The sequence below is a fragment of the Amphiura filiformis genome, chromosome 1, assembly GCF_039555335.1.
Source record: "Amphiura filiformis chromosome 1, Afil_fr2py, whole genome shotgun sequence".
NCBI classification, from domain to species: Eukaryota; Metazoa; Echinodermata; class Ophiuroidea; order Amphilepidida; family Amphiuridae; genus Amphiura; species Amphiura filiformis.
In genome coordinates, this window is record NC_092628.1 from 61,927,130 (window position 1) to 61,954,663 (window position 27,534).

Below are 27,534 nucleotides of genomic sequence, written 5' to 3' on the forward strand. Positions count from 1 at the left end.
ATTTGGTGTTTTTACAAATCCATTAATTTTGTCTTTTAAACAAAGAATATACGCACACCATTTTATCCTGTGCATAACAGAAAACAATAATAAAATAAAATCCAAGCATATTGTGGATTTATTTCTGAGCAAGGGCATAATTTTAGCAAAATAGCACAACAATTGCGGAGTAAATCTAGTAAGACTGAAATTAGAAGCTACTCACAAGTACATGCCAATATTGTGGGACGCCTCCGTAGAGGGCGCCCCAAAAACCTCATTTGTGGGTAAAAATGACACGTTTTAGTTGTAGGCCTACATGGGTAAAAATTTCAACTTGCTCCGATTTTGACAAAAATTGTGGCAAATTGTCCATTTAGCTGACACGAATCATAAAAAGAATAGTTTTGCATATCTACTGTGTTAACCTACATGAGATATCGGTTAAAAATGTCAAATGCCATTGAGTGGCCCCCGGGGAGTGGCCAAAGGGCCCTGTTTCTTGATTCTTATGACAAAACAAACAATTTGCTACAAAATTTTGGAGGGAAAAAAAAATCGGTTTTTGTAGAATAACGATAGGTCGTAGATAGCGCGCGCAAATTATACATTTTTGAAATCCTTGTGATCCGACGAATAATTTGGTGTATCTGTTGACAAGATTTGAGCATTTTCACATTTTTGCCCCTGTGTGACCTTTCGTGACCTCTAGAGGTCACTAGGGGTCAAATCTGAAATGGCTCCACATCTTAAAATAAACTTTGGACTATGTACTTCATAATGTGGAAACTCCCATACCTTTATCACAAAGTGCACAATGATTCAGCTTAACTGCGATTCCAGGCCATTTTTGGGACCTTAGCAGCTAAACTAATATAACCCTTCCTTACTCGTGTTTGGGAAATTTTGGAAAATTACTATTAAATTCTTTGTCCACCACCATAATTGTTTGAAATCTTACGTTGACCCTTGCGTATACCTATAGGTTGCTATAGGGGCTTCTTATTTGGTAAATAAACATGTTGATACTCAATGCTATTATTTTGGTTTATTTACGCAATTACCCTAACAACTTTACAAATATTGTTTTGTGCAGTTTGCATAATGTGACTATCTATCTGGTCGATTGAAAAAGCAAGAAGGTGAGACAGAGTAAAACCAATGGTATAATAAGGCATGCACTTGTATTTGTTATCAAGTCACGCATATCAAAACCACGAGTGAATTCGTTTTCATGGATCCTTTTTTTTTCATGGATCCTTTCAGTGAAAAACACCAACAATATACATCTCTTATTGATAGCTCAGTTCTTGACATATTTCAAGAATTGCACATTTTTTTAAATAAAATGTATACCATTTAAAGGACTATTTCGTGATCCTAGCATCCTCTTTTTATAACATTTTTCAGTAGATATACACGAAAAAAGCTTATTCCCTAAATTTCAGTTATTCCGAATATTCCGATTCTGCGTTTGCGAGTTATGCGTGATTGATTATGTCACATTTCGTGATATTTTTGCTAAACGAATTAATCTGCCAGAAATATGTTGTACATAAACATTATGTAGCCAGAGGTTTCCAGTGGTATAAAAATCTCAACTTTGTTTTTGGAGAAAAGTGGGGGGATGATGCTTTGGATCACGAAATGCCCTAACGATCTGTTAGGGAATAGTCTATGCGCATTCACGTGTCGTGCGCTTAATTTATGTGCTTACGATTAAGAAAATATGTTGAGCTAAAAGGGCTGAAAGTGCGTTATTTCAAGTGAATTTCTTGAACTCTCTTTATAAAGAACCCAAGTGCTACCTTTCACTATGCTACAGTGAAGTTTGAAAAATTGGGCTCAAGAATATATATCTTTTAAAAACAATGACATGAATAAACGACATCTTCAAATCACAGATCATAATCTGTAAAGAAATAAATACGTTTTATTTGTTAACGGCAATATCGGTACAGAATGATATGAACCCACACCCGTTCTCTCCCCAGCAAACACAAAACGTTTTAAAGAAAAGGTTTAAATGTCGGGTTATACAAAGGGTATAAAATGTTTTAGTGACATTCAAAAAACATTTTTGAAAATTTAATGCAAAATATTCTAATATTATAAGCCTAAGTGGTGACAAATATTTTGAAAAAATATTTGCCGAAATATATTTTGCATTAACATTTTGACAACATTTTCAAAATGTCGCTGTAGTGTTTTTCATATAAAACGTATTAAAATATTTTAATGACCTTTGTATAACCTGTCATGTAAATTTTGAAAACATTAAAAACATTTTTGTGTTTGTTGGATCTCTCTTTAAAAAAATACATACGGATAGGTTATCATGGTTATAGAGAGACATCTCAAGTTGTATACTGCCAATATTGATATCAAATTGGATCTATTGAGCCCACTCTGTAAGTTTTAAAATATTGGACGAGACGTATACGTCTCGTCCAATATTTTTAAACTCGGAGCGAGATCACTAAATATTGGCAGTAAAGCATCCGATTTATCATTTATATGTTTTGGATCCAATAGTTGCACAAATTTGGATTCATCAAAATATAATGATGTCAAACATTGAAACTAAACTTATAATAATACTCTCCTTCAGCCTGAAAGGCATCAAGTAAGACTTATTATCCTCACAGTTAGGCATTTACTACAGAGATGACACTGGGTGATCTGGGTGATTTTTAAAAAGAAGGAAATAAAAAATAGAGCGTAGCGAGGTAAGTCCATGCAACTACTTCAATCCAACACGCAGATCTAAACTATTGGTAGCTTAGAAATTACGTTAAAACTGGTTTTGATAAATACGTATTTATAAATTCGCACGTGAACACCTCCGTGCTGCCATAACAGCTTGTAGACAGTAAGTCTCGATGTGACCTTCTACATAGCGGGTGGTCGTCCTGTACATTTGAATGCAAAGGCAGTAAACAACACGAGACTATACTGTGCAGCAAAATTGTCTCCAATACCTATGTTCCAACTATGTGATTATATTGTAAACGTTTCCGTCGATAAATATTTATTCCGTCGGCAAAATATTTTCAAAATGTTGTTTTTGATAACATATTGCAAATTCGGAATCCCCCATGTGTAATAATTTTGCTATTCAATTAATACTTGAATTTGATTATATTTATCTAAAGAGTTCCTATCCTTTTCAATGGCATGAGGATTTGGCCACGCTGGTATGTCGTGCCCATGGGTCGCGTGCGTATTTATAAACACGTATTTATAAATATAGTCGAAGCACACTGTTAAATTTACCGAAGTTTCTTAATGGTTGCTAAATTAGGGAAAACCACTTTAAAACCATTTCTTTTAAGAAATATCGACAAAATACTATGATGAAAACTGAAAGGATATAATATCCGCCATTGAAATCGCGTCCTCTTGCACTCGGAATTCCATATGCCCGGGCACTCAAATCAAGATTGGTCTCTCCTGACATAAAAACGCAGTTACTAAGGCGATACTGAAGGTTTCATACTTATCTACAAATAATACATTACCGCATGTACCATATATTTTACAATATTAAAATGATAAGAAAGGATGAAACAACATTTCACTTTAAAGTTTGGATGAAATCTTGATCACTAAAGGATCTTTATGATACCCGCATTTAAAGTAATAATTCTTAAAATTGCTAAGTAGGAAGTCAACCAAATACATTAAATAGAGAGCTTGCGAAATGACGTTACGTTAACTTTAACTTTAACTTCTAGAGGATTATAGAGGATTATGTATTCAAAACCACCTTGGTTTTGAATACATAATCCTCTATAATCCTCTAGACGTTAAAGTTAAAGTTAACGTAACGTCATTTCGCAAGCTCTCTAATGTTTACGTTTGTACTTCATCTTTCATAAACAGTCTTTTTTTTTTTATTGTGAACTCTCCTTCTCCTCCTCCTCATCGTCGTCGTTGTCGTGTTCGTAGTCGGCATCACCATCATCGTCATCGCCATCATCATCATCATCATCATCATCATCATCATCATCATCATCATCATCATCATCATCATCATCATCATCTACATCGTCATCGTGATCATCATCGATATCGTGATCATCATCGTCGTCATCTTCACCAACATCGTCGTCGTCATCATTATCATCATCATCAAATCCACCATTGACCAAATTTTCTATTTATCTTTAAAAAACCACAAACTTGATTTTCATAAATTCTTACAAAGATGCTTCAAGCATTACAAATTAGGTCAATTTGGTGGTTTTTTTAAGTTTCTCATCAACGTAATCGCTAGAAACGGGAAATATTGCATTGCTGCCTCCCTTGCACCAATTATCACAGTAATATCAGTGCAAATAGATTGGTCTAGTTGGTAACAGCAATGCACAATAAATAATTGTAATTAGTATTCTATATAATTAATTTAGGTGCGAAGGTTGTCAACAAAATTTCAACCTGTTTAAAACACCCGATGTCGGTATCCAGAATCCAGAAAATAACCACTTTGTTGTGTCATAATAAAAAGCAAGTAATCGATTCCTTTAATTCGAAAGAATTACTCTTGTCAAAATATAGTGATTATCACTTAATGTCCTAACTATATTAATATACCTCCACCAAAATAATGTCATTATGGAAACCAAATTTGAAATAGAATTTGTTTCACAACAGACCAATTCAAAAGTAAATCTAAGCGCATTCTATGTGTATGTTAAAATCATATAATCCACCACCAGATTTTGTTGTTGCATGACAATTCATTTTTACACAATCAGTCTCTTCCTTTATACAATGCGCTTATTTTTTCAATTTTCATGTATCATCATACATGAACCACTGCCATTGCAGTGCGCATGAACATAAATAATTATACTGCTATTAAAATTGAGCCATTCCACTGGTACCTTATTTTCATTCGTAACTTGGTATACGAAAATCGCAACCATTGGTACCTATGTGGTAGCCATCTAATTAGCCCTAAACTAGACTGAAAACTAGACTACAGAGAGTGATCTAGCCATCTAATCGCCTCAGATGAACATGGTGAAATCGTGACAATCATTGGCAATAATAAAATCTGGTGACCATAATACGACCTAGACGTAGAACAAAGTGTAGTCGTGGAACAATATTGAAAGGTCTCGCATGTTGGTATTATAGATTTGAAATCACGCGCCATAAAGTATGCGACAATGAATAAGAGTCTTCATTTGTTCACGACAACAACCGTTACTGTCTCCTGTGTCACTTTCATCTAACGAGGACAACCAATTATTGTTTCAACCATTTATCAAGTCCATCTTACAAACCACACAAGTACGACAACCATCTAATATTTTTAGTCGGTGTTTCTTAATATAATATAGCTTTTCATGTCTTCCATTTTCGTAATACTTTACGTATAATGATTTACTACAATTGATAGTATTTTTACATTATACAACAACCTTGCTCATTCCTGCAGTATTAATAATATTGATATGTGTTCATACATTGTAATGTTTGTATAATTATATTCCACAAAGCACGATCAATCTCTTGCACAATCTTTTCACACAATGAATATAATTATTATACAATATTATACAGAGACTATGAACAGTAATTACACATAATATATAATACATATAAACGCGTGGCATCATCCATTTTCAAACACAAATATATTTGAAAATAATTACTTGTTTCAAAATTCATACCGAATGCCAGCATCAATATTATTCACAAAACGATATGTACAACAAATTGTGCGCCAACACAGCAAAGTGGTTTTCCTCGTTAGCCACCTTGAAGTATAAAAATATATTACATTTAATATGGCTAAATAAACTTTTTTTAATTTTATCGCATGTAGGTATTGTACATAGAATGACATAAGAAAATTGCAGTGAGGCGAACATAATTATGGTTAACTTTACATAAATATGTAAATAGTGGGGTGATAAGAATTCACAGGATTGCACAGCAGATGAAAAGTAGAAAGAAAATGGTATATACAAAAAATGAATGACATATTATGTAAAATACGGGCTGGACAAAAAATAAATTCTCATGATTTAATCCAAGATCGGGCACAAATGGTGTAATGTACATAGTATCGATTCGAAATGTCGAATAGACACATTTTATTATAATTACAAAAAAATGTACAATTTAACATTCAAATGACCATTATTTATACTTCACAGATATACTTCCATTTCTCATGCCAACCATACTGCTTTAAGTTTACCCTGTTATACACAGAGGTACTACTTGGGTTGTAAGTGGATTCCCAATAATCCTCGCCTTTGAGAAAGTAAAGTTTCCTGTCTGCAATAGAATAGTATGCAAGATCGATGTTGTTTTCCAACGCTGGATAGCCGTTGTATCTACCAGGAAATGCTGTCGATATACTTTTGATGGAATTACAACAGCCTTTGGTATTGCTGGAATAGTCGTATTCATACACCTATATTATATGATAAAACAGATACAGAATATTGTAAAAATATAAATGGAGACGAAGGAACTTATGAGTTAAGGCTATCAGTCTTACGTTACGCATTGTGAATTCTATATAGGTAGGTATCATGTATTGAAGACTGATCATTGGTTGCCTTGGGTTTGTCAAGTTACCCAACGAATGAAATTAAGATCATCCTTGCCAGGTTGGTCCAGGATGATGTATTCCCTATTTACTAATGACTTACTCTATTAATATTACCATTGGGCATATACAATTGACATATATATTGAGCATCGAAGGTTTCCCATATAAATCTAAATGAGCAAACACCAACACTGAAGTTCGCCCAACCCACACATCATAAACATACACCCTCCCTGTGATCCCCATACATCCCCCACGCCACACCCTCTCATATTTGAAAATAGTCTTAAACTTACCATTGTACTAGTGAAGAAATATACGTTTCCATCTCGTTTATCGAAGTACGCCGCTTTTATATTGGTAGGAATTGAAGTTGAAGAGCCTGGTTTGGATGGCCACATTGAAGATATGGATCCTTGACGGCTGACTCGCTTGTTGGTCTGGTCATAAAGATAGCTCCGTCCTCCTGAAATGATGGAAACATCCATGTTACCATTGGTTAAGAATTGAAACAAAATAACACACATAATAATGTGATAAAACAAGTTCAAATTGGACAAATCGATATTAGTTGGTTGAACGGATTTATCAGGATCGGTATAATATCAGTCGACAAGGTTCTTAGTATCTGATCCAGAAATTGCACTTACTTATGTACATGTCCGCAACCACTGTTACCTTTATTAACACTTGATGAGTAGTGACTGCTATTGGCAACCGACGCTATGGCTATAGATCTCCCGTTTTCCAGTTTCTGAAACACGGTTCAAGAAAATCCTTTCTAGCAATCATTGCTGGAACTACCGCGTCGGTTAACAATAGCAGTCACTATACATCAAGTGTTGATACGGCAACAGTGGAAGTTGTTCACATGTACATAAGTAAGTGCAATGTCTGGGTAAGATACTAAGATTCTTGTCTACTGGAGATCGAGCTGGAGATATGATTATGATGCCATCTGTTAGCATTCCTCTAAAAACTGTCTGTTGGTATGAAGGAGTCAATCTATGAAACCAATGAATAGTACACACACTACAGAAAGTATTGCAACAATGCTGAAAAAAGAAGAATTCCATTAACTGTAATTGACCCAATATTCTGTAGATTTCACATGATGTACTGGATAGAAATGTTCTTTGCTGAAATAAGTAATATTAGGCTAATAAATGGGATGAAAGGTGTCACTTGTGGTGACAGCATGCTCATATTCCGGTGCTTACAATGGCGGAAAGACGAAAATAAGTTTGAATGCAGAGACGAAGAGACTTTAGTTCACAAAAAATCCAGATGTCTTTACAATGGTCTCTAAATGGTTGAATTAGCAATGTAAAGGAAAATGGTGGTGGGAGAAAGAATGATTTATGAGTATGTCGGGTGAAAGAAATTATCAGCCCTAGAAAACAAAGGTTCTTCAAGATCTGGAACTCAGAAGAAACAAATGTCACATGGGAAGCGGCGTGCCGAATGACCTTGAATCGCATCAAAATATTGTCATGGATATGTGTGTTCATTACGTGTTTAAATGCCATTATGTCCTTGTTTATGGAGTAACAACGTGGCTTTATTAATTGTAATCATCCTGTCCCTAAGACGTCAGCCATTTTTGACTGTTATTTTCATCCAATCACCACCTTCGTGCAACCTTCTTCCGTAAACATTTCCCTGATATCTTGCAGAAAGTGATTTCCCATTTGGCAACCATTCTAAAGGCATCTGAACATTTTGTGGACTTAAAGTGTCTTTGTCTCTACATTCTTTCCGCCATTGTAAGCTCCGGAATAGGCATATGATGTCGCCGCAAATGACATCTTCTTATCCCATTTATTAGCCTTATCTTACTATTTCATGCAAAGAAACATTACCATGCAGTATGTCATCTGAAATCGTCAGAATATCGGATGAATGTTCAACTGCAGTTTGTGGAAGAATTCTTTTTTTCAGCAATATTGCAATTGTTTTGTGTAGTGTGTGTAATAGTCATACATGTAGAAGTGAGTTTATTCAATTTTGCACTATTTTATATCATTATATCTGAAAATAAAACGATTAAAAAACCTTGGTATAAAGCTCAGATGTTTATGATTACAAACTACTATAAAGACCACTCACCAGCAAAGAAATAGAGTTCATTCAGGCTAGAACCTTTGGGCGTAATCTGAACTACAGCTTGCAGGTTGCTAGGGACTCCCGGCCATTCAGTGCTACTACTGGAAGTAATTCTAGGATCACCATAACGTGTTTGTTGATTGGAATTCTCCCATTGCCAATAATGGTTGCCTCGGAACATATATGTACTGTACAATTTTACACCATTTTCCGTACGAATCCAGTCGAATGCTACAAAGGGATCGGTACAAGCTCCTGTATACAGTGACATGAGACAGAAAGATAGACTGCTTTACTGACTTTGGCCATAAATCACTCTTATGGGTAGCCTTTTGCAAGATCATTGACAAAGAAAGTTAAGAAAGAGGGAAGTGACATTTGTTACTTGATTCACGGTTGCAACACATCGCACCAATACAGATGTCCCAGCAAATACAAAACGTTTTCGACATCATTCGTAAAAGGTTATAAAAGGTTGTCAGAAAACGTTTAAATGTCGGGTTATATAAAGGGTATAAAATGTTTTAATAACATTCCAAAAACATTCTTGAAAACTTGATACAAAACATTCTAAACAAATGTTATTTTGGGGTTGAAAAAATATTTTGCGAAAAATGTTTGCCCAAAATATTTTCAATAACGTTTTAAAAACGTTTTCATGACCTTTATATAACCCGACATTTAAATGTTATTAAAAGGTTTTGAAAAAAACATTTAAAGAACATTTCTGTGTTTGCTGGGAACAAATATTTGAACATAATGTTATTTAAGTATTGACACAATATTTGGCAAAAATGTTTGCAAAAATAATTTACAATAACATTTTTTGAAAACATTTAAAAATATTGTTGTAGTGTGTTTTCATATACAAAACGTTTTAAAACGTTATCGTGACCTTTATATAACTCGACATTTTAATGTTATTAAAACGTTTTTACCTAAACCAAAAGCCAAAATACCGTATAACTTATTTAAAATGGTTTTAAAACGTTTTTGTGTTTGCTGGGGTCTTGAATAGAAGTTTTACTGTAACAAAATAAACCATGATCATGATTATTAGGCCAACATTACACATGTGGTCTTCTTTGCAAGACACTTTACATGTTTACTACTTAAGCAGAGTTTTTTTAATCTTCAAATGTCTTTTCAAATTTTGATTCTACACCCTGGGATTGTAAGCATGTCAAGTGAACTTTGCCACGCGTCGCGCCAGTTTCTGTTAGCCGGCCTCACCGTATCCCAAGAAGGTTGACCAGAAAATGAAGCAATCGGTATTATCGTCTGAATTATTTGTTACATGAACGCTTTTGGGCATAATTATAATACTCACCATACATATCCTTAAGCTTCCTCCGTGCTGTAACATCAATAGGCACTTGAAAATTATTATCAGGGAAGAAATACATGACATATGGGCTCATGACGGAATCATAATAACTATTTACATCATCGTGATCAAGACATAAGATGTGACCAATTTCATGAACAGCAGCAGTAAAAAGGTCCATCAAGCCATAGTAATAATTATTGGAGCCCCATGGGTAGATTGGGTCATCACGGAAATAGATGTAAGCTCTTCTAGTGTATTGGCCGTTTGAGTAGACGTAAGAGTGGAAACTGGCTGCCATTTCTGAGCCATAGAAACACCAGACGTATTGGCCACAACCATAAGGAACAGATGCTGCGTTAAAAAATAAAACAGAAAATCAAATTAATAAATTAATGGCGGAAACAGTCTTTACCATGTTTACAACAGAAACATAGCAAAAACAACGCGTCTGTTTGCAAAAGTTTTCAGCAATGCTGAATCCAATGGTAGTCTGCCCATATTATGGATGATGTGGCTTGGAACTTTACAAGCGTATTCAACTTATGTCACAATATTATTGTCATTATTGCCAGACTGCGGATCAGGATTTGATCTTCAAAGATGTCAAATGTAAACTAACGCTGACTAACTAAGGTAATTATCGTGGCTCATGATTCTGTGTTAAGTATTGTGCTCACGGTGATATATTATAACATCAGGTCATGATCCAGCAATTAATTGCATGTCTTAATGATGAATGGTATTTTGATATTATTTTGCACATTATGTTTCAATTTCCATATCATTAGAGTACAATAATCATGATAATACTTACAGGCACCGTCACTGACGAATTGAATCCATATATCCACATTTGTCTGACTATTATCTTCTTTGAACGTCAACTGACTGACTTCAGCCCATCGTCTAAACGCTTCTTCGACAATTGATCTCGTCGAATCCGAAGTCAAGTACACGGAATCCGTTAACTTATCCGAGCCACTTTTCTTAATGATTCGCCACGTAATTGTACGTTCAGCGTTGAAGCCGTGATTACAAATATAACTACTTGTCCTTCTTGATCTTTGCAAAACCTTCTGAAGTAATCCAGGAGCACTTCGTCTTCTTCGTTCCTCCAGATGTTGATTTTTTGTTCTTTGATCTTGCACATCCGTGACCATAGCATCGGTATCGTATACTCTCTCTGTTCCAATGGCTGTAGTGTATGTATTCACTGTTTCAGTAATGACTTCTGACATGTCTGTGACGACTTCAAAGTCTGATTCAGTTCTGTTAGGAAGAACCTCAGACCCACGTAAAATGGCAGCAAGTGTCGGTGTTCGTCGGATGACATTGCCATTGGATGTCGGTTTTGGTGTTGTTTTAGCTGACGTCGATCTCGCCACTGTTCTTGTTGTTAGAACGTCCTCAAAACGCGGTTTTGGTGGCGATTTCTTACCGCTCGCATCTTTTTTACCAGTTATCGCATCCAATTTTGACTGCTTGGAAGTCGATAACATCTTCTTTCTATTTTTGTGTCCCGATTTTAATCCGCTATCTTTTACTTTCTGCTGTTCTTCAAATGATGTATCATCTTCATCCATATACCTGGAGCTTCCAGTATTGTCTGGAACAGCGCATCGTGGTTGTTGCATTAACTCCACAGTTCTTGAATCTAGTTCGCCTGTCACTGGCAAACTGAATTTCTTTTGGAAGGAGCTTATTCCTTGATGATACTTGTCTTTCACTGTATTGCTCCATGAGTCTTCATTCTCATCACTTTTGAAACTCTTAAATGATTGCAGTGTACTATCTACAGATATGGCTGGATTATCCAATTCTTTACGCCAGTCAACATAATCCCAGCGACCGTCGGAAAGCTGTGTTTCCATGTAGCCCCATTTTTGAAGCAATTTCTAAAAGAGAAATATACAGATAAAGAACGAAATAGTATTATCAAAAATAAGATGACTTTCTGTCTTTTAGTATATTTATTTATAGCCATTGTAGTTTGCAATATTTGTATTTGAAAATTTACGCATTCTGCAAATTTCGAAATCATTACCATGAGTACATTTATTACAAAGTTTATAGTTTTACACTTTAAGTAATACATTGAGCGGACAATAAAACAAACAAAATTTTGACATGTGTAGTAATTGATATGACGTTTTACGGGCTCGTTTCAACAATTTGAGGGACTCTTTTGTAATGTTTGTATATTATATATAGTTGAACATACAGTAGAATCCAGCAATGATATGTTGAGAATTACTCATACTGCAGTTACTGTCCGTTTTCCTATACACAATACACAGAGGTCTCACAATTGACGCGTGACCTCCACAAGTAGTGTACGTTAGAAGTATAGGCAATTGCCTAGTTAACGTCACGTAAACGACAGATAACACCAAAAAATATGAAGAAATTATTTCCAAACCGTGTTAAGTCTGCAAACCACTATGCTTCTCATTTTCAAGAACGCTGGTTAACAATAAGCAGACCATTGTCTCATTTCGTAAACAGAAGCCCACACAGAATTGTAACCTAGCGTTCGCTTTATAATCGTTCACCCAACTGAAACTATAATACCAGCTCATTGCTCATTGCACAGGTAAATCAGAAACATGTGTTGTGTGGATTTAACCAGAGAAGATCTGATTTAATCAGTTGAGCTGTTTTCAATGAGTGTTATCATGGTTATCTTGGTTTAATAGCTTTTAATGGGGTTTAAGTCCTGCAAAGGTCATGGTGAATTCTACTGTAGACATGACTGCATCATATAGTGATACAAGAATCCTATTAGCTCTTGATCAGAGCTCTCATAGTTAGCTCTAGACGACCCAAATGACCAGAAAGCCTCTAGTAATAATGGCTTGCCGAATACAAAGTCCAGTGAAACACGCAGTTACCCACAGTCATTGCAACCATTGGGCCATTTATTACGCGCGATCATACGGCATGTAAGGTGAAAACAATTACGCACAGTTATTACAGCAATTGGCCCATTTATTACACGCGATCATACGGCATATAAGGTAAAAACACGCAGTTACGCACAGTTATTGTAGCAATTGGCCCATTTATTACACGCGATCATACGGCATGTAAGGTGAAACCACGCACATATCAATTTGTAAGCGCTCTTTAGCAAAGTCATAGTTCATTGAATTTACAACCGTATGACAAAACAGGCGAAATAGTAACTTTTTGCACAATATTTGCAATCTAAAGAGAATTGACCATTGCTCATTGAAACTTTGTGGTCTTTCATTTAATGGTCAAAAATTGTGCTTGGATAGGTCGTTTTTAACAGATTAACCACATTCGCCTTGCTATAAACATTGAATTGCGTTATCTGTTGACGTAATTAAAAAAGTGTTTTTAGGTGGAAGTGTTAGCTTTCGTTCGATATAAAAACAAAATCCGATTTAATGAAGGGAACACTTGATGTTTTGACAAAAACCAATCACAGATGCCTATTTTCCACTAGATCTCACACAGCTCTTATGATGCTATGGACTCAACCGTGTAGTATTAGTATAAACACAGACTGCGTAGAGGCTAGTCTCGCTGTGCTTGGAAATATCTGCGTGCTCGGGTGTATCGAGGTGGAATCTGTGCGTTGATGCATTTCTAAGAGAATCGTTTTGTAGCCAAACCTTTTCACATTTTCATACCCAAAGTCATTGCAGCAGTTGGCCCATTTATTACACGCGATCATCGGCATGTAAGGTGAAAACACGCAGTCACCCACATAATTGCCGCAATTGGCCCATTTATTACACGCGATCTTACGGCATGTAAGGTAAAACCACACAATCGAGTCGTGTGTAATACACGGGTTATAAACAGAGTAAACTGCTGCAATGACATTGGGTACTGTGGGGTTTCACCTTACATGCCGTTTGATCGCACGAAATAAATGGGTCAAGTGTTGCAATGACTTTGGGTGAGTATGTAGTTTCAGACTTTGGCACAGAGGTTTCATTCTTCCACATGGATATTCAAAATCGTGGCAAAGTTGTGTGAAACCTGACCCCAACAATTAAATATCTGAACCTAAAAAAATGTACGATACAAGCTGTGCTCATACAATTTTACATTTTTATGTCGATACGTTCATATACGTTGTACTTAGTCAAAAAATTAAAACCTGTAACTCAACTACCCAGAAACATACGGAAATGTAAGTATTTAATCACACGTGTCTTCACTTTGATATTTTTGTCCGTTTTAAAAGAAAGCATCAAAAAACTATTAAACCGACCCAGATTATTTTGAAAAGAACGAGGCTTGGCGAAAGTCATGAGATCAGATAGGCTGACCGTGAAAGTCATTAGATTTTTACAATCTAAACCATTTTATTTTCAAAGGAAAGTTGTTAAATGAACTTTAAAATCACTAATAAACGGGTCTGAATCAACCTGAAGGGTTAAACATGGCAATGGACCAGCAATGAAACTGAAACAGGATGACCTTGAAGTTTCTCACCGCAATCCTCTACATTAATTTATGATTTGGACATAGACCCCTTCAGCATATTCAGGGTATATAATTTGGCATATCCGCCATATCACTACATATTGCTACCAACAACATTCGCCTATAATACGTTCCTACCTTATTATCTATTCTATGACTACCATGTCCAATTGCTATAATATTTTTCTTGTTTGTCTTCGATTATTGATTATATTCACAGACATAAATTGGCCAAAGCACACACATGAAGAATTTGAAGAAATATTAGGATTGGTCGATTATGATGTTCAGTTCATTAAGATACTAGACTATCAAACGTCTTTTGTGAAAAAAAAGACAAGAACTTCCTCGGTTTTTATTTGTTTGTGGGGTTACGGTATACTTATAAGTGTTTAGATTATATTTTATTATATTTTATTAGGGATACTTCGTGTGTATGAACAAATTATCACTCCCATCATTATTATCATCTTATGTTAAGCTACAATGGAATTCAGTATCTTATTCAGTAACTATCCTGCCATTCGAGTCAATTTCCCAGTGTCAGAAGTCAGAAAAACAAATTTAAATCTCGAAGCACTTCTTGTCAAACATATCAGTTTTGAAATCCATAGAATTTTCTTCAAATGTTTCAGAAGTACCAATTTACCCACCTCGTGACAATGTAATTGCAAAATGGAATTTTAATTCTCATTGTTGTTGTTTTTTAACTCCCATTGTTTTAAGCTTGATCTTTTATGTCTTTTTCAAGCGGCAAGTGTGTAAGTAATAGCTAGTAATATAATTATAGAACAACTCAATTTGTGCGATTCATTTAATTCACTTTTAATGACCTTCAATTCGAATAATACCAACAACACCCAAAGAAAACCATGTATTTTATATAGCAGTTTCACTGTTTACACAATCGTATTCAAACCCAGAGATAAGTTCCTATTTCTTTCCCCAAACTAGTTTTATTTACTCAGTCGGTAGGATCTAGAAGATATGTGTTTGGGTATTTTTACGAAGTCATTCTGAAGTGTGTAAACACTTAGCCGATTTCACACAGGCAAGGCCATATCAACTATAATACTAGGCCTACATATATACCACCTACTATTGAGGCATGAAATAAAATATTATTATTTATTTACAGGATTTAATGAGAGTTGCTGCTGATAGTAGATCTACGCCTACACCCAATGACACATTGTACAAGCAAGCAAGTACAGAAACATTCTCTATTGCTTTGTCATGGTCTGACTTCGTGATGTTGAAATGATGAATTTGGGCGGGAAACGGGGATTCTAATCGTAGTTGCGAAATAACAACATTTCGAGTTTCCTCTTGGTTGGATTAATGACTGTCCTTTAGAACTGGTTAAAAGAATTCTCGATTCTCTATTTCTTCATCTTATGTTAATGTATTCCTTTATCATCTTCACCATTATATTGTTATATAATTATATAAGAGAATGAACTAGTTATGTGAACAAGAGTAAGTAAATCACTGAATAGATTCATCAGGTTTGTAGATAAACAGATTGAATAAATATTTCTTTTGTATAAAACCAGAATTTTACTCACGATTGACGGTTTTGTCTATCATGGTCGATAGACATCCTAAGAATGATGATGGTAGATCCTCGAGGCCTGACTGATATACTATCTACAGTCGGGATCCGGCAGACCAGAAGTGGTGAGGATCTACCATCATCATTCTGAAGATGTCTATCGACCATGACAGACGAAACCGTCAATCGTGAGTAAAAGTCTGGTTTTGTGCAAAAGAAATTTATTCAAAACCAAAACCAAAGAGTAACCAATAAAGAAGAATAAGTAATTTTTGAAATGTAATAACACTTGATAAAAACAAAGAGAACATGACAATGTCATTACACTAACCTTGGCAAGACCATCTTGTAACCTTCCTGACGATGCTTTCAAGTGTAAACCAGATGAAGCAGGTGGTCCTGCTGATGGAATACCGGGGCCTGGTATTACAACTTCCTCTTTTATATCATCTCCATCTTCCGTTGGTTTATCCTTACCAGCAATAACAGTCCCCAAGCAAAGCACCACTACCAATACCACAGATTGGTTGGGTACAAAATGTCTCAAATACATGCCTATTGTAGCTGCAAAATACCCTTATGAAGAAACTCAAGTTTAAGCACACTAGGAGTAATATCCAACTTTAGATCGTTGCTAGGTGTGTTAACTTTGCTCAAAAATGTGTTCATTCTTTATCAAGGACGAGTCGTGTCTGGTATATCACTGATTGTTTGGCTTGTACTATTAAAATCTGATATATTATTCGATCATCCACTTGATTCACGATCCGATATTATAAGATCCCATTGCAATACCATTAAAGTTACATAAGTGTGTTTCCGGTTTGGTACAAGTGTTTTGGTGCTTTTTCAAGGGTCTTCACTACAGACTGCTATGAAGCTTGAAGAGGTTGGATCTGAATGGAAAAATAAGAGAGAGAAAAAAGATTTAACATCTTCAAAAGGTTTCAAGATGTTAATGCGTAATGACAAATTATACCATCTGATTACCGGTGGTTTATAAAAGCATCATCAAGCCATCTATAAAATATCTGTCTGGTGTTATAAATGTTTCCTGATTGACGAAAAATGGTACAGGTGAATAAACCCTGAAATAATATAATACAATTATTTGATTACGTCATCTTTCTTTAATTTGATTAGGATATTATCTCGATGGTCTTACGCGTATGTTTCTGTACTGGATGTAGTATGGGGTTTTGCTGGTACTTTATAATTTCATTCTTATTTCTTCTATCAATTTAATTAAAAAAGTGAGTGTTTAATGTTACACCATGTTCAAGGAAGAAGTTTATTATCCTCCTTAATACTAGCTGATGTGCTGCTTATTTTGTGGATCCGATCATAAGAATATAAACTAAGTGTTCCATTTACGATTAAATCAGAAAAGCAGAAACTGAAACATTTCCACACATTTGAAACAAAAAGCTAGAGAAGGAGTCAGAGCTAGTAACAGCAATACAGTAAAGTAGTTTGGAAAAAGCCACTACATTTAAAAAATATGAGGTATTTGATTAAAATGCTCAAGTGGATAACTGAATCAACATCTTATCCTCCCAAAACTGTTAAATCAGTGGCTAATTTTGTGAGCCGAGTAAAAATGAAGTGCAAATGTCCAAATTGACAGTAATTGGCAGAACACCTTGCAGAATTGTTTGCCAATCATGTGATTGCTTTGAATCACCTTGTGAAATGACCCCAAAATCTCCTGATCTTACACCAATGGATTTTTTTCTTGAGGAGCTATCTGAAATCAAAGATTTTCACAAGTCCTCCTGCAGACCTTGATGAACTCCAGAGACGTATAATTGCACAAGTTGGCATCCTCAGGCAGGACATACCAATCATTTAATAGACGTGGTGTGAATGCCATGTTGGGAGAGCTGTAATGCATAAGAGGAACAGCCAAGACTAAGAATGTCAAGTACTGTAAATAATGTGGTGAAACATGTGATTTTCATGTTCTGTTGATTTTGATTGACTTTGCGCAACTGCATTTTTACATGGCTTACACAAATAGCCACTGATTCTTTATTAATAGTCACACGCCAATGATTTTAATGTTGTGGGAGGACAAGATGTTGATTCAGATATCAACTAGAGCATTTTGACCAAATACCTCATACATTTTAATCTAATGGCAATATGGCATTTTTCAAACTGTTTACTTTACTTTGATGAAAACCCTGTACTGTTTAAGCTCGAAATCAACATTCAAATTAGGCAAGCTAAAAACAGGTTTTTAAATTTAATTAGACATTTCAACTTGAAAATTTCATTGTGCTTTAAAAAAAACCATCTGCTGTCATTGTACAGAAATGTCAATTGAATTGACTTGAAGTTATGTATTTCTATACAGAACATTTTGCAGACCAGTGGCGTAAATTTGGACGTTTGTAACGTTTTTTCGCCGAATCCCCGAATAACCAACAAGAGTGGGGGCATGGCCCCCCCCCCCCCCTTTGCGCACGCCACTGTTGCAGGCAACAGTTCAGACAACTTGACCCGAAAGTTCGGTTATATGCAGTACATTGTTGTTAAATTTGGTCCACCAAAAATGATTTTTAATGAAAATCTCGTCTTTGTAGCACATCATCATTCAAAACAATAGCGAACATTTGATGCTAAACATGCTAAATAACAAATACATATATAATACAATTAACCAGTTTATTATGAATATTGACGATGGTGTAGTTAAAATTATATTAATACGAAGAATTTCTCCTCCCGGTTATTAAATCGATGTTTTCATGTTTTCAAAAGTTGAGAGCAATACAGCAAGAGGCATGTTGCTTCTCATAACTATGAGGGAAAGTGGTGGTGTATTCAATATGATGAAAGCGACAATGTCTGTCTACGTCCCCATTAGCAGATTGGCTGCGTAAGACCAATTTCAAGGATCAGACAAGTTGTTCTTGAAAACAGCAATAGTAAAATAGTACACTGCAAATGTTCCCGAACACATGACGCTTCTCAGACGCATCCGAGGTGTTCATAATTGTCTCTTTAGAACACTAGTGTATTTGAAAATATGATAAGCCTTGCACATTAGTGTTCTTTTAGTATAATGTAGAACACGTAGTATTGATCAGACGTGTCACAAGTGTTCTGAATGATTATATTGAATACTGGTGTTCAAAAATGGAACGCATGAGCAGATAGAGGCGTTGCGTTGGAGAGCTGCGACGTGTCAGCGAGAAATACACGGTGCTCCTTTGAAGGAGGGATAGGTAACAACAACAACAACAACAATGGCGATGCAACGTGGAAACGCTCCCGGGAAACGCTATTCCAAACTGTCTTTTTCAAGACAAATGGGATGATAGTGAGAGTAAATTCGAAGGATTTAGAGAAGAATGCAATTCAGGGCAACTTTGGGAGCGACTCGGAGCCCGTAGGCCTATATCTGTTGACAGCGATGAACAAGCATCGGAGAGACACAAGAGGGTGACTATTGTCGAGCGATTAATACCGTTGCGCTGTCAGCCGGGAGATACGATCGGCGAGAGTTCGAGCCTTGGGCTTGCCTTAGGTGAAAACTCTCTGATATCATCGGAATTCTTCGGAACACCGCTATTATCTTGTTTATACTACCATGCATTTGTTTATTGTCGAGTAATGAGATTTTGAAAATGTATAAATAAAGGTTGAACACCAGCATTCTGAAAATCAATCTTTGAACACGTGTCATGTGTTAAAAACCCGTTACATTTCTTTCATGTGTCCGAGGTGTTCATAGATAGTAATTTTGAACACCAGAGTTTAAAGGATTAGAACATGTTACACTAGTGTTCTGAGGTAATAACACCTGTGTTCTCTACATTAACACTAGTGTTCTCTAAATAAGTTGAACACGTGTCATGTGTTAAAAAACCGTTACATTAATGAACGCGTTCCATGTGTTCTGGCCAATTTACAGTGTAGTTGTAACTTTGATTTAAAGAAAAAGAAAAGAAGTAGGTACAACTCGTTAGGAATAAATTAGCATTTTGAATATTAGTGCAGTACCGGGTGATTCTCGGATCCGTAAAATATATAACAAATTCTGTATTTGAAAAAACAACAACAACAAAAACAAAAACATCTTCTTTAATACCGTTCCCCCAAAGGCTGCTGCTATATCTCCTATACTGACTACTCATTTCTTCCTAACCATTACCTTGTCCTGGCCCATTTTCCGTCTAACAGCTATGTTAAGTACAAATGTAAAGTACTTGAACGGCTAATTCGGATAGAAAAACAAGGAAATCAAACAACTTGCACTCGACATATTGACTGCTGGCTGAAAATAGTTCACCTCGCAAGGCTCGCATGGACAAACTTATCGGAGCAGTGTTACACGAAATGCCTACTGGAAGTTTGACGAGGTTGCGCATATTGCGCTAAACGATATTGTACTTCTGAAATCAAAATGGATTCAAAAATGGTAAAGCAGATGGTTTAGACGAACTAAATACTGCTACTTATGAATGGTTCAGTAATAAGCCTACCTTGTGTAAAACATGTATACAACTTATTCTTACTACTTGAAATCTCAAAAACATGAAAATGCATGTTTTTTCATGTAGACCAAAACGATGTCCACATGTCAATCTATTTAAAATAATAGGTTTGTATTGATATGATGCATAAAAGAATTATAGGCTAGCCTGTCTGGCAGGGACAAGGAGAATTCCATGTTCAAACGAATATGACGAATGTCAACGAATCTAATTTCTGCAGACTAAGCACAAATGTTGCGATAATTAAATGCTTGCCACCAAATATAAAGTAGGCTACATTATTATTTTCCCTGCATGGTAGCTATAAACATATCGGGACTACTTATAGGGTGGCAGAATTTCATATCACAAGATACGAATCTGACCCAAATTCTTTCCTAATGATGAAAACAAACACCAAGACTACTGAAGTAATACAATTTAATACAGTTTCCAATTTGATTAGCTACTCCCAGCATACCACGTGACTAAATAAAAGACCAGTGTCCATACAATATTACTGGTTTTTCTTTACGTAACAGAATAGAAGGTAACATACTAACAATATAATATTGACAATCTACCTGCGTTCATCAATATTTCATAGATCGGCCAGCCCTTCACCATGTTCACCATCCCACGTACATAGCTACAAAAATCAGCTATGTCCACAAAACAAAACGTTCTTACCCTTTACATACTTTCAAGAATTTCAAAGAGTTTCAAATGCTTAAAGTGACAAAATCTTAGGACTCATCACATTCTTAAGGGTACTAATGCAAATAGTACCAATTTATTCAGTTAATGATGCTTTCATAATAGTAGACTATAAGTTAAGTTGCTCAACTTTACACGAGTTGAGAACAGACCACAGGAGGTTACGCGAGTAAACTGACTTACACCTGAAAGAGCAATTATCTGTCCAGAATGAAACACTACATACAACTTTTTTACAAGGTGTCAGTTATGATAATTCAGATGAACAAATACAATAGGCTTATTTGAAATTTGATATTTGGCGCGTTTATCATGTTCCTTAAGTCGTTTTCAAACTAAATTTCACAAGTTATCCATTGTTTACATTTGTGGCATCAAAAATGACAAATGCAAAATACAAGGTAATAGTTTGAGGATGATACGTTAGATTCGTAGCATTCGATATAGCAGACCGATTAATCAATACCAGGGAACAATAAGTGAAAAGGATTATATTGTAAGATCTTATTGAATGCGAGTGGGTACAGACTGTTTAAACAATTGAAAAACATGAATCGTTTTATCTTTACACGACGATTTTATAGAGGCTGCCAAAAGGTGACGCCATATTATCAGAGAGAACAGACAACCCACCTTTTTTATCGTTTATTTTCTAAAATGACTCTTCCAATTTGATAGATTTAACCAGTGTGGTCTTTATCAAATCCTTTTGGGGGGTCCAAATATTTTACATGTTTAGTGCAGTGGCATATCAGGGCAATTGTCTGAGGGGGCAAAGACAACACAATTCTCGGGACATCATTTTGATATGTGTTTGGGGGGGGGGGCATTTTCTCTTAGGGGTTAAATTTTCTTGGGGTTTAAATTAACCACCTTTCCTGAATTAGCAAACTAACCCATGGATCAACCCCAAACAAACTGTAAATGTAGAGGACCAGTATGCAATCATTGGCTTCAATAGCTATAGGAACAAAATATCCTAACAGTAGCCAAATTGGGAGAAGCTTTAGGCGAGATTATTCTCACTCTCAGGCTTCTTCCTAGCCACTTTTAGTAGTTCAGTACTTCATTTACAAAGTTCCATTACAAATCACACGGAAAGGTTTTGTTCTAGTGGAATACATTAGTGATAAATGTGGCTAATCATAAATAAGAAGCCGTAATACGAGATTATTACTGAATCAATTGTAATTGCCTTTGAGCACAGTGCTTTGAGGAACGCTTTGAGTTGGATAAGATATGGAATTTCCTACGCGTTCTTTCAAGTTCTTCCTGCCAATCATAATTATAATGAGCCATCGTAGCCATATGTTTAGGTCAATTTTTGACAAGTCTTTTGTACAGTTGGAAAAAGTTTTAGTGCCCGGCTGAATGTGCAATCTTGACTTTCGTCTGTATTAGCAATCGATGATACTGAATTCCTAGAAGAGTTTATCACATGCAAAGGTTGACGTAGTCTAATGTTTCTGAGGGGCAAGACATTTTGCAGATTTATAGCTGATGTTGTAAATTGGTGAATAATTTTGATTTGTTCTTTTAGCCATGCCAAGGTTATGAAGATATCTACGCCAAACTACCCTAACATTTTTAAATGAACATACTATTAACGAGTTACTCGGACAAGAAAGAAAATTCGTTTTGGTCTGAACAACTCATTAATACTAGCCACAAGTAATGTCCAAACATTCAATACAAATTATTGTAGATATTTTGGAAAGGTGACAGACAACCAGGTGACCGAATGTTAAGTCTCACGGTATTATTCTAATGGAAACTCATTGGGTTACCATGATTACCCTGATTTTACTTACAATGAAATACTTATAACATGATTTAAAAGTACTCTCTTCCTGGAGTTACGAACTTAGAGCCACTGGTTAATAAGCACATTATGCTCGTTTACCATTTTTAGGGTAGTTTGGCGTAGATATCTTCATAACCTTAGCATAGCTAAAAGAACAAATCAAAAATATTCACCAATTTACAACAGCACCTATAAATCTGCAAGTCTTTATTCCATCATTTATCTTTTTAAGTAGAAATGTCTTGCCCTTATGAATTCAGTATCATTGATTTCTAATCCAGACGAAAGTCAAGATTGCACATCGGGCCGACACTAAAGCGTTTTGCAACTGTTCAAAATGACTTGTCAAAATGGTGAAATACACCTTGTTGGACTTCTTGCAAGAATGCTGGTCAGCGGCCTTTTGTGACAAACTGACCTAAACATATGACTACGATGGATCATTATACGATTGACAGGGAGAACTTGAAAGAACGCGTAGGATATTTCATATCTTATCCAACTCAAAGCGTTCCTGAAAGCACTGTGCTCATTGGCAATTACAATTGATTCAGTAAGAATCTCGTATTACGCTTTTCTTATCTTATTAGCTCACATTTACCACTAATTGTAATAAAACTACTAACAGTAGCCAAGAAGAGAATAGTCTCATGCTTAATAACTTAACATTCGGTCACCGGCTTGTCTGTCACCTTTCGAAAATGTCTACATTAATTTGTATTGAATATGTTGAATATTTGAACATTGATTTTACTATACTGTGACTACGCAAGAAATATCTAGGAATGATGTTTTCCTCTTGGTGGGAGAGAACATCGCCAATTGAAATTACAGATTGCAAATTTACTCGGGGTATTATGTCTACCTCTCCAACTTTTGCAATTTCTAGGAATTTTTTTCTTCCTCTTGGTGGGAGAGAACATCGCCAATTTAAATCACAGACTCCAAATTTAATACTAAGAACTACACTCTCCGGCTACCTCTGCAATTCTTTCTATACACTCAAGGAAGAGTAGGTACATCACCGCTACCTGAGATTAATCTCAGGCTTCTTCTTGGCTACTTTTGGTAGTTTTACCGAGTTCAGTGACAAATTATTGGTTAGAATAGATTACTAATTGAAAGCTTGATAAGATAAGACACCGTAACATAAACCTTTTACTGGACCAATTGCAATTGCCATTAAGGAACGCTTGGAGTTAGAGAAATATGTAAAATGTAGGTATAATTCTAGCAAAGATTCATGTCGCATCATTTTCTACTACATGAGAGGTACAACATGGTACAATGTGAGGAATTAAGTTATGAACACGACACTAGATAGATTAATCATTTTCCAACAACGTTATCTATACTAAAATACAAAGTTAATATTCGATCTATAGTACCTAAAATTGAACATTGTTTAATGGTTTGTGTATTGTAATGCTATTTGCAATTTAAACACATGTAGTTAATGGAAAATCTAAAATTTAAAGATGATAATTTTTTAATTTTTTAGATTAATCATAATAATATTAAAATGGTTGTCGTTGTCTTCACTCAAATTTATTGGGAGTCGAAGTTTATCAACTGGAAAATGCGATTACATATACGGAATAACATAGGATGAGGTACCCCAACAAACAACAATGCTCATTTCTCTGGGGCTGACGGTAATTTTGGTGAACAAAATCATGAACCGTCATATTTCACGGGCATCTTTCATCATTGACTGTGGCATGATTCAAGCCAGGTGAACTTTTAAAACATTTTTTCGAGAAGTTTTGTTTTAGAAAATCTGAAATCACTATACCGATAACTGTCTTACCGAAGATGTAACTAAGATTAAAAAACAAACCGTCGCTTTACGACTCCAAACAAGTAAAAGACAGTTTCCATAAAAAGTTTCTGGTTACCATATAGCTACACTGCTAATAAAATGCCTTAAAGTGTTTCTCAAAGGGACAACTTATATGTACATTCATCATATCCATGACAATAATGCTGCGTTTTAGCTCTCTCGAAATAAAGTAAAAATAAAAATAAATCTGTAAACGTTTCTGGGAAATCTTCCAAAACCTACGTACCATAATGCATTAACAGAAAAAAGGTAGTAACTTACAATACTCTTGATTTTAGACATGCGAGTATTAAATGTAAATGTACGTAAAACAATAACAAATGGTGATGTTCTTCTACAAGTCAGTATGCCATTAGATTATTACCCCTATTGTTCCTCCTGCTACCAGGTATAGATTGGTGTAGGGATTTATTGATATGGGTATAATTTTAGTAACACTTGAGCATTGCAGGGTACAATATCACTTAAGGTACTTAGTAGGCACGCAATGCTGACTTACCGTTTTATAACGTCGACATGAAATGAGCCAAAACTCCAAATATCCACTTTTTGACCGACTCTTATAATTCCTTGTAAAAGCACAAAACTTCATTGATGTAAATTCCAATTAACATGATAATTGTAGATACCGTCAAAGCAAGATGTGTATTCAATCCTCCACGCCGACCGCGATGAACCACCTATCTTGCCATCTACAGGTACACTAAAAAATCCAATGCTTTTTGTTTCTTTTAGTTCGTTGTTACAGCGGCGTCGTTCTATAAAAGCGGTCCTACTGCTGCCAGACCATGTGTTGTTAGAGATTATTTAAGTACTTCATCGATTTCTGGTTGGGAAATAAAACATGATCTATATTATTATACCAATGTATGTGACTTGACGACTTTGTAGCCTATATCCCAGCGATATAATGGTCATATCGGCTGCATAAAAACCAGGCGAACCAGAGCATAAAGACTTTCTCCAATAGCGTCACTTTTTGTAAAGAACTCTCGTGACTTTTAAACGAGTCTGTTTTAGGTGGGCATATATAACATAATTGGGAACACAAATACGGCCGACTCGCACAAATATTTGTATTCAGCATTAAGTCACTGAAATAATTTGTTAATAATAAGCATCACAATTTTCCAGACGCATATTTGGTGCCACTTGCTTGTCGCTACTGCGCATGTTGTAGGAAGACGCACCCACAGATACACACATGGGAACGTTTGATATTAGTATAGACAAAATGATATATAAATGTAGCGAGATAGTGAAAGCAAATTTAACAAGTTTGCATAGATCGATTTGCAATTTGCTGCAAACAAACATAGATAAATATTTTGATCCAAACCGCGGTAATACCCACACCTTGCCGAAGGGTTTGGGTATATTATACTACACGGCGCGCGGAGCTAGAACTAATTTCAAAGGTGGTGATTTACAAAACGTGTAACAAAATAGACAACAAAGGAAAAAGTTACCGTCTTTGACAAGAGTGTTTAAATAAACGAATTACTTGGCGATTGAGTGTAAATTGCCAAGACAAATTGGCTAATAATAGTCGCTTGGTAATTGACTAACCGGCCTTCAGCACCACCCAATACAGGCCTGAGCAATTACTTGACTTTTCCAAATTGGAGTAAGTTTTTCAATCTCCCCAAAAATTGAAACTGTTGATTTGTGTGCACACCAATAATTGAAGTGCTCCAAAAATACTTCTTTGCAAACCTCTTGGCTTGATAATCTTCTAAAAATGAAACAAAAAACTGTCTTGTCATGCTTGTGAGGAATTGGGCCTTCGCTGTATAGACAGCATTATTATAAAATAAGAATTAAGTTCAATATGAACCACCACAGTTTTTTCTTTTTTTTCCCTTACCACAATGTTATGTTTTTTCACTTCATGTACTAAGAAATTGAAGTATAAAGGTAATGAAACAACTTACTATTATAATGCAGCCCGTCAATCATGTCAATGATATCTTTTGAGAAATCGAGAATGATATAGCATACAGCTTCTTGTCAAACAATTACTTCTTTTCAAACATGTCAGCTAATAGCTTCTTATTTCTCTTATATTCTGAAATATTTCAAATCATTTTTCCAATTTGATCAATGGTATCTGGAATGCGGAGAACCCTTATCTGCATTTGTGGCTCAATTATCATTGATTCCGTAACACTTTTATAGATTTTTGTAATTTAATGTAATTACTTAGAAATACAATAGTGGATATTTTCAAAGAAGAGGATCACTGTCATGAATAAATGATTTCTAAAATGTTCCACATGTGTTATACGTAAGCTATAGTAATCAAGTAATCGCTTGTGGATGGTAGCAAGATATTGGATTGCGAAAATCTGTATCCATCTGGGAGTTTTGTTCCTCCCCTCCCCCAAATAAAACAGATGTCAACCAAATAAAAGTGATGATGAAAAAGAATGCACAATAATAAAGAAGAAGTATAAGAAACAGAAGAAGATATGTAAGATTAATTTTTGTATGAAAACTTTAGCAATGTTGAGACTTGACTTCAGAGACTTACACGTGTAACATCAACGCTGTTGAAAATAATATTGATATAAAAATCATGGCTTTAAAACCGTTGGAAGAATAAAAGTTTTGATGTAAAGTTGTAGATTAGTTCTAGAACTAGAAGCTTATACAACAGACCCGAAGACAATAAC

The 27,534-nt window shown here is 35.4% G+C and overlaps 1 protein-coding gene across 2 annotated transcripts; it reads right to left on the minus strand.

The window, feature by feature from the left end:
• Positions 1–3,774: 3,774 nt before the first annotated feature.
• LOC140150377 (matrix metallopeptidase-21-like) lies at positions 3,775–26,899 on the minus strand. Of its 2 annotated transcripts, XM_072172389.1 has the most exons (8): positions 26,794–26,899; positions 25,359–25,685; positions 16,343–16,907; positions 10,807–11,887; positions 9,993–10,343; positions 8,666–8,917; positions 6,853–7,022; positions 3,775–6,415 (listed from the first exon to the last, which is right to left on the minus strand). In XM_072172389.1, exons 3-8 carry the CDS (start codon positions 16,562–16,564, stop codon positions 6,140–6,142), a joined length of 2,352 nt encoding a protein of 783 aa, XP_072028490.1. In that variant the 5' UTR covers positions 16,565–16,907; positions 25,359–25,685; positions 26,794–26,899; the 3' UTR covers positions 3,775–6,139. The 2 variants fall into 2 exon arrangements, with proteins under 2 accessions (XP_072028490.1, XP_072028498.1); XM_072172397.1 differs by lacking the exon at positions 26,794–26,899 and having other exon boundaries at positions 25,359–25,943.
• Positions 26,900–27,534: the final 635 nt, after the last annotated feature.